This window comes from Callorhinus ursinus, unplaced genomic scaffold (assembly GCF_003265705.2).
Source record: "Callorhinus ursinus isolate GAN/ISIS: 27379988/994484 unplaced genomic scaffold, GSC_fseal_2.0 scaffold10, whole genome shotgun sequence".
Classification (NCBI taxonomy): Eukaryota; Metazoa; Chordata; class Mammalia; order Carnivora; family Otariidae; genus Callorhinus; species Callorhinus ursinus.
Window position 1 is genome coordinate 77,211,714 of NW_027397072.1, and position 8,869 is coordinate 77,220,582.

Consider the following 8,869-nt stretch of genomic DNA (forward strand, 5'->3'; position numbering starts at 1 on the left):
CATTTGGTGGTGTTACCATTTTTTATTTTTAGCCATTCTGGTAGGTGTGTAGTGAGATATTGTGGTTTCCAGTTGTATTAACATAATGGCTGGTGTATAGCTTTTCATGTGCTTTTGTGAAGTATCTGTTCTTGTTTTTCACCCATTTCTAGTTGGATTGTTTGGTCTTTTACTGTTGTTTTGAGAGTTCTTTATCCTAAATACTAGTCCTTTCTTGGGTTTTTGGTTTGCAAATATTTTCTCCCAGTCTCTAGCTTATTTTTTCATTCTCTTAACAGGATCCTTTATAGAGCAAAAGTTGTTAATTTTGATGAAGTGCAGTTTACCAGTTTTCTTTTACAGATTGTGCTTTTGGTATCATGTCTAAGAATTCTTTACCTAGTCCTAGATCCCAAAGATTGTCTCCTAGGTTTTTTTTTTCCCTAAAGTTTTTATAGTTTTATGCTTTATGTGATCCATTTTGCGTTAACTTTTGTGTAAGATTTAGGTCAAGGGTTTTTGTTTTTTGTTTTGTTCTGTTTTTTAGCCTGTAGACGTCCATTTACTCCAGCACCATTTGTCGAAAATGCTTTTTCCTCTATTGAATTTTTTTTTTTTTAAGATTTTATTTATTTGACAGAGACAGGGAACACAAGCAAGGGGAGTGGGAGAGGGAGAAGCAGGCTTCCCGAAGAGGCAGCCTGATGCAGGGCTCAATCCCAGGACCCCGGGATCATGACCTGAGCCGAAGGCAGACGCTTAACAACTGAACCACCCAGGCGCCCCTTGAATTTCTTTTACACCTTTGTCAAAAATCAGTTGGGCATATTTGTGTCTATTTCTGGGTTGTCTGTTTTGTTCCATTGATCTATGTATGTCCCTCCATCAGTACCACATTGTCTTGATTATTGTAGCTTTTTTTTTTTTTTTTTAAGATTTTATTTGAGCGAGCAGGGGAAGGAGCAGAGGGAGAGGGAGAAGCAGACTCCCCGCTGAGCCTGGAGCCCAGTGTGGGGCTTGATCCCCAGACTCCGGGATCATGACCTGAGCCGAAGGCAGATGCTTAACCTACTGAGGCACCCAGGCGCCTCGATTATCATAGTTTTATAGTAAGTCTTGAAATTGGGTAGACTGGCTCCTCCCACTTTTTCAAAATTGTTTTAGCTATGTTTCTATTAAAATTTGAGGGGTGCCTGGGTGGCTCAGTCGTTAAGCGTCTGCCTTCGGCTCAGGTCATGATCCCAGGGTCCTGAGATCGAGCCCCGCATCGGGCTCCCTGATCTGCTGGAGGCCTGCTTCTCCCTCTCTCACTCCCCCAGCTTGTGTTCCCTCTCTCGCTGTGTCTTTCTCTGTCAAATAAATAAAATCTTTAAAAATAGATAAATAGTTGAGATAGAGTGAGAGAGCACGGGGGGGGTGGGGGGCTCAAAGGGAGCGGGAGAAGCACACTCCCCACTGAGCAGGGAGCCTGATGTGGGGTTTGATCCCAAGACCCTGAGATCATAACCTGAGCCAAAATCAAGAGTTGGATACTTAACCAGCTGAGCTACTCCGGTGCACCTTACTGAGTTTTTAAATCATCTTATTAACTATATCTACAAAAAAATCTTGCTGGGATATTTGGTAGGAGCTGCATTAAAGCTGTGTATCAATTTGGGGAGAATTGACATCTTTACTAGATCTCAACTTCCAATCCACGAACAAGGTATGTCTCTCATTTATTTGTCATCTTTGATTTCATTCATTGGTGTGTTGCAGTTTTCAACATACAAGTCCTTAAGTGTTAGATTTACATCTAAGTATTTTGTTTTTAAAGTCAACTTTAAGTGGTACTGTGCTTTTAATTTTTGTGTTCATGTAGTCATCGCTAATATGTAGAAATACGTCTTTGTAGGTTTATCTTATATCCTGAGATCTTGCTGAACTCCCTTATTCTAGGTGTTTTTTGTAGATTCCTAAGGATTTCCTCCATGTCGTCTGCATGATGATGGGGATACCTGGGTCCCACCCCTAGAGACACTGATTTAATTAGCTTGCACATCAGGTCTTTTAAAACCTTCCTTGTGATTGTGTTAAGCAGCCAAGGCTGAGAACCACTGCTCTTTGAACTTGGCCATCAACGAGCGGAGAGATGCCTTGAGCACAAAGAGCCAAGTGCCTGGACTCCCGACTCTGCACTTGGGGGCCTGTCTTGCTGTCAGGCCAGTATGGTTAACAGGTTGAGCTTTTGCTGCTGAGGAAGACCAGGTCCTGGGCCTAATGAGCTGCCCCCACCGCCCAGCACAGAACAGACAGCTAGGCTGTGATGGATAGTCAACAGTTTTAATGAACAAAAAATGAACTGTATAAAAGGCCTCCATCTTCTAGATGGAGAGTTGTCTTCTCCATGAACTTGAACACCTGTTTCTCCTATGGCTCCAAGCACCGGGGTGAACTGTCACCACAGTTCCCCTGCAGGGCTGGAGCTGCACGTGGCAAGAGGTGTATGGGGGCTGTAGTCGCTTTTTCACATGGAATAGCCTTGTGCTTGGCCTAAGAAGGCCACCAGCGTTAGACTAGAAAGAACTGCTGCAAAATGGATGTCCATCCAGGTACTTTATGTACATGAGGGAGGCTGACCCTTCATCAGCTGGTGTCTCTGCCTGTGGTTCTCCATTTGGGGCAGAGTTCCTTAAAACTCACTTTGTGCCAGTTCAGGACCCAGCCGCCAGCACAGCATGAAAGAGAAAAGGCGGTAAGGGGAAGGAAGCGTGAGGAGAACTTGTGTGCGGCTGGGTCCTAAACCCGCCACCACGCAGCCGAGGGGGGAGCGGGAGGGGTGCTGCTCGCTCTCTGCTTCCCCTCCAGGGCTGAGCAGGTGCGGCCGCGTGGCCCAGGCCAGAGCTCAGGCTCTACTGCTAGGGTGACGTTGCCTGGGGCAAAGGAGGGTTGCGGGCCGCCACCCCAAAAGTTGGGTGGGCCACAAGCAATCCCCAGCTCCCAGGCATGTCACCCCTGCAAGGGGCGCCATCAGCTAGCCAGCTAGAGAGTGGCAGGCAGGCTGACCAAGGCCTGCAGACGTAGGCACGAGGTTTCCGGAAAATAAACGTGAGCTCTGGCTTCTGAGGCAACCATGCTGGTACTGGGCGGGTGCTGCACTGGGGCCTCAACCCTGTCGGGCACCCCCTCCAGCCTGCCACACCCAACTCCGGGAGCTGTAAAGCCCGAGCTGGCTGCAGCCACTCCACCGGCTCTCAGGCTTGCTGCTGCTGGCAGTGGAGTCCCCAGCGAAAGCCCTGCCCCGAGGGCCTCGGCCAGCTGCGGGCGTGCCCCATAGCCGTGTGGCCTGGATGGCGGCTGCCGGCTGCAGGCTGCAGCCCCACCGGGCGGGAAACTGGCCCTTGTGGAGGGAGGGGCTGAGTCGCCCAAGGCGGAGGATTGGGGGGGGGCATCGAGCGCCCAGCCCTGGGCAGCTTGAGGCTTAGGACTCTTCGGTTTTGCTCCAACCTGGGCTGCTGGGGACCCACTTTGTGTCCGGCTTCCCTGGGGTTCCCCGTGTCAGCCCTTCCTGGTGCACAGCGCAGCGGGGAGCAAGTCCTCGCCGACCCTCTGTCACCTGCTGGGCGGGGCTGGCCAGAGGGACGAGGACCACAGAGGGGTGCGGACGACCAACCGTGAGGGCACGCGGGGGGGGGGGGGGGGGGCGGTGAAGAGGGTGGAATGGTGGCTGAGAAGTGACCCTGCGGGACTGCGGGCGGCAGGACCGGGTGCAAGGGTGTCCTGTGGGGGGCCTGCAGTGCTTCCCGGACGCCCTGCTGCCCGTCTTGCACCAGCTGCACTGGGGTCCCCGAAGCTTACGAATGAGGGCCCTGGATCAGTTTTTTTCTCCTGCGTAGGAGCCCCCCCCCCTCCTCAGACCAGGGGGCCGGGGCCTAGCATATTCCACAGCCTGGCCCTACGGAGCAGCAGCACCCGCGTGGTTTTGTAGTGGCCATGCCACGCAGCCTCATGCACAGCTGTGTACCCTTCCTTTGGGGAAAGGGGGCTCCTCCTCCTGACAACGCCCCCACTGCAGGGTCCAGTGGGCACGAGCGGTCGCCGAGCTCAGGCTCCCTGAGTCCCCATCCCCTGGTGGAGCAGACCCAAACCAAACAGCAAGCACCTGCCTCGTCCTGGGCATCAGTGTGGGTCCACATGCGACGATGCTCCAGGCAGTCACTGTCTCATGCGCACTGCCAGGTGGGGGGGGGGGGGGGGTGCTCCAGATCTAAGGGGTGAGAATTCCTGTCACCCTCCAGGGGGAGGCCACCTTGCAACACCAAGGGGCTGTGCTTTCTCTTCCCTGGGAACAGGCCACCCCGCAGCAGCGCGTCCCGCACCGTCGCGGGCGTTGACCTGGGCTCCCTGGTTAAGCAGCTGTTTGAGGATGTCCAGGTGTCGCCCACAGCAGGCCCAGAACACCGGCGTCCTGTCCAGCCACCAAACAAAAGCACCGACGTACAGACACGCTCTGATGTGGACAGGGTCTGCCATGACGGTGGGTCCTCCCCGGTTCTCACCAAGTCGCGAGTGTCCACGGCGGCACCTGCCTCCACCAGCTTGGTCATGAGCTGGCCGTGACCCTTCGGACAGGCCCAGTGCAAGGCGGCGTGGTGCAGCTGGGGGTGGAGACGGGACATCAGGCGGAGTATGGCCACCCCCTAGAGGCCTGGCCCTGGGTCCTCGTCCCAGGACTAGCTTCCCCAAATGCACACACCAGCTCCCTGCTCGCACTGAGGGCCCCTCCCTCCCAGCTCCGGAAAGGCCCACAGTTTCCCAGGCCAGGACTGGAACACACGGGGGATAGCACCCCTGCAGCTCTGATATTGTAGTCTGAGTCCCCCCGCTTGCTACCTTGTCATGGGCACTGGGGTCCCTTCCATCTATCAGGTACTTGCCAGTCAGGGCCTCCCGGCTCTCGGCAGCTGCCTTCAGGAGCATCTCCAGGCCCACAGACTCCAGCTGGGCCTGGGGCTGCGGCTGGGTAGGTTATAGGACCAGACCAAATCACTTTCGCAAAACGCGGTCTTCACCAGTCTAGCCTAGCAGCTCCCAAGAGCCGGCTGAGGACTACATGTTGGTTGGTGGCTGCTCCAAACTGTAATTCTTAACCCCCTTCCCCACCCCAGATTCGGACCGACGGAGCACCTATTACACCCATTATGGGTTGCCGTGCCCCCCCCCCCAAGTTTATATGTTGAAGTCCCAACCCCAGGACCTCAGAATGCGGCCTTATTTGGAAATAGGGTCATTGCGGCTGTAATTAAGATGAAGTCACGCGAGTAAAGTGGGCCCTAATCCAATGACTGGTGTTCTTAATGAAAGGGGACGTGGGCACAGCGGCATAGTGTGAGTGTCATGTGAACTCAGGCAGAGATCGGGGGGAGGCACCCACAAGCCGAGGCATACCAAAGCTAGCCACCAAGCACCAAAAGCTAGAAGACTGGCGGGGACAGATTCTCTCCCACAGCCGTCAGACTTTGATCTCAGACTTCCAGCCTCCAGAACTGGGAGAATCAATCTCTGTTGAAGTCACTGCGTGTGTGGTCCTGGAGGGCTGTGGGGCCTCCAGAACGGAGTCTGTCCAGCTCAGCAGGCCCTGGCGGTGTCTGCTCTTCCCCAAGCCCTCCCGCAGGGACAGGAAGTGCTTCCTCACAAACTCAAGCCCCAGGTGTTCACCCCCCCACCCCACCCCGACTTCTCACCTTAACCACGGGCTCACGTGCCCTAGGGGGGACTCTGCATTTCAGTCACCTCTCCCCCCCATCTTTGAACCGTTTTCCAGGTCAGCCAGAGTCTCCAGATTCAGTCTGGAGCTGTTAAATCTCTCAAGCTGGGGCACAAGAGCAGACCAGCGGTCAGCCACAGGGTGCCAAGGCCTCAGGGACAGGCTCCGGGTTGGTCTGGCCCTCGCCTCTCCCGCCCACAGGAGGGACCCCAGCCACCCGAGGTCCTCGGGGCTCAGAGCCTGCCCGCCTCGAGGTTGGCACCTGCCACCCCCCATCCCCAGCACTGCTTTCTTCTCTTCTCCCAGTTTCCACCGCTCCCGGGCCACGGCCTCTTGGGCTCCCAGCCTCCAGACCCCAGGCCCGCCTCCAGGATCAGGAACTCCATGTCCACATCCCGACACTTTGTTTCCAACTCTGTCTCCACGTACCTGTAGGAGCGAGATAAGGATAAAGACTCAGAAAAATGAGGAAGCCTTAGGCAACACAGCTGTGCAGTACAGGGATCCTGACAAGAGCTGACCTACAGAGATAGCGTTGTGGATGTGAGAGTGGCCTGACCTTGGCGAAGCTTCCTGGCGCTCTGCTGGCATGCTCCCTGATGCCCATGGCTCTTGGCTCTCACCCACTGTAGTGTTGCCCAGGGCCCAGGAGGATAACTGCCGCCTACCATGTCCTGTCGCGGGACATAGGGTTGGGGGCATGACACCATGTCTATTTATACTGCTGGGCTTGTGTCCAGGTACGCTCAGGACAGGTGACACCTCAGCTTCCCTCCTGGGCTGTCGTCCTTACATTCCTATCAGGTCACGCCATACTGCCACCTGACCCCGAGCTCAGAGGAACAGAGATGCCTCCTGGGTAAAATTCTGAATTCCTGGGTTCAAATCTTGGCTCTTGTGAAACTGTTTCTTCATCACTAGAATGGGATAAAACTAGCACCTAGCTCAAGGGGCTGTGAGGAGGAAACTGGGGCAGAACCCACCATACAGTGATCTCTTCCTTCCTGCCCCCACCAGGGTTCAGGAGCTGGGAAGCACTGAGGAATAAGCACCCTAGGGGAGAGGGGAAAAAGTTGGGATAATAGAATGGTAGAGCCTAGGGCTTCCAGCCACAGAGAACGAACGGTGTTCTCTTCTAAAGCCAACGCCGGCAACCTAACACTCCTCTGGGCCTGCAAGCTGCCTCCGCACCCCCCCCCACCCCCGCCGAGAGGCTGCAGCGGGCAGGGTCACAGTGGGGCTTGCTGAGCAGCGTGACTCCTGGGCCTCCCGGGCCCCACCTCACCAAAGTGTCACCGGTGTGACCGTTCCTCTCTCTGCCCAGGGAACTCAAGAGCACCCTTCTTCCTCCCCAACCAAGGCAGCCAGACCCTCTGGACCATTTCCAGAGCAATGGCTATGGCAGCAGCTGAGCTCAACCCACGCCGCAGCTACACTCGTGTGTTCTGAAGTAGCCTCCGTTTCCTGTTTTGCCATCGCAGTCCAGGGGAAGACTCCCTAAACTCGAGGGTTCTCACGTCTACACCATCACCCAGTATCTTCCCGTTGCTTCGTCTGTCACCACCTCACAGAACTGGACAGAAAACAACTGCCTGTTTCTGCTCCTGCACCTAATCCTCCGACCACAGGAAGCAGCTGCCCTCCTCCAGCCGGACCTCCTGGTTCTGCTGGGCCGGCCTGGGGACGTCTAGACCATGACCTGCCTCCCACCCCCGCCGCCACGTGTCCTTACCAACTACTGGATGCTGAGGACGTCCATGGTCCCCCGCTCCCCCTGCTCTTCACGCCCCCAGCGAGAGGAGCTGAGCTGCTCAGCCCTTTTACAGGAGAGCTGGCTCCTGGGGGCAGGGCAGGCCAGGGGCTTGTGCCCGGGCCAGATAGCTCAGTGGTTCTGTAACGCTGACCAAAATACCAGTGTGGGCGTGCAGCCCGCTGAAGGCAGGAGCTGCTTTGAGCTGCATGAGGTGCAGCCTCAGACACCCACTCTCCTGCACCTGTGCCATCCCCTACACCTGCTCAGGAGTAATTCGGCCAATGTGTGGCCAGGGGTGCCTGGGTCACTAGAAAAAAGTCGAGCGTGAGCCTCCATGTTGCCACAGGTCTAGGTGCCTGAGACCCTGAAAGACCCAGCCAGCCTATTCTAACCAAAGGAAGCCAGAATCCTAGAGAGGACCTTGGGAAGGAAAGGCCCAAGAGGCTGACGTCTGCGGCAGGAATCCGCATGGCACCTACAGGAGATCAGGCTTCAAGCAACTTCCCCACTCCCAGCTTCAAGGCTGCCCTCCATACTTTTGCTTTCCTAGCCCAGGCGCCCCCCACTTCTCCCTCACCACTCCGAGAGCCAGTGTATTAAACTACACCACGGCCAGGAGCCAAGTCCAGCCTGTCATCAGCAGCCCCTGCCTCTTGAAAAGCCTTCCATGCCCCACACATGCAGGTCCCTACCTGATGCTCTCCTGGGCAGGGAGCGTGCCATCCCACAGAGAAGCTGGACTGAGACCCTCTCCGGGTCCAAGTATGGAATGTTAGCCATTAATCTAGTCACAAATCAACCTGTCTCAAGCCACCAAAGTCAAACTTCCTCATTTAAGATGCCCAGCATGCTCTTCACCCAGCTGGGCCTTGAATTCTGCCTTGACCTTTGAAAGGAAATCTGATAGTAAATAAGACTCCCGAACTGGAACTATATGAGCAGGGCTGACCAGAACAAGAGGGAGGGAGAAGTACAGGTCAAGGACAGCCCAAGGCCCCAAAGGGCTGGGAATGGTTCCACCCACAGCTGGCTTCTCAGTAAATACATCCAAGTTCTGAGACTTAGGGAACCCAGAGCTTTTAAAAGAAACTCAGTCCTTATGTGTCAGGGGTTTTTGTCAAAGGTGATTTCTTGCCTTTGGTTATGAAAAGGGAGAGCAGCCTAGACTAGAGTGAGGGTAAGAAAGACAAGACAGACTTTGGCTTTGGTCTCTATCTGCCGACTCTAAAACTCTTCTTCAACATTCAAGGACAAGGGCATCTTCAACACGCTTCATCTGAAATTCTCACCAGAAAACTAGTTTCTTCCACAGGAAATTGGTATTAATTCTTACAAAAAATTACTCCTTGTAAAAAACTGAAACATAACCAATAAAGCTCAAGATGCACTTG

General features: G+C 54.8%; 1 protein-coding gene across 1 annotated transcript; it reads right to left on the minus strand.

The window, feature by feature from the left end:
• Positions 1-730: 730 nt before the first annotated feature.
• On the minus strand, positions 731-7,484 carry ANKRD23 (ankyrin repeat domain 23). Its single transcript, XM_073897949.1, is given in 8 exon segments — positions 731-3,811; positions 3,918-4,027; positions 4,250-4,435; positions 4,519-4,616; positions 4,852-4,977; positions 5,703-5,771; positions 5,774-6,154; positions 7,458-7,484. Coding segments are annotated over 8 exon segments (1,596 nt in total). The 3' UTR covers positions 731-3,212.
• Between the last annotated feature and the right edge of the window lie 1,385 nt (positions 7,485-8,869).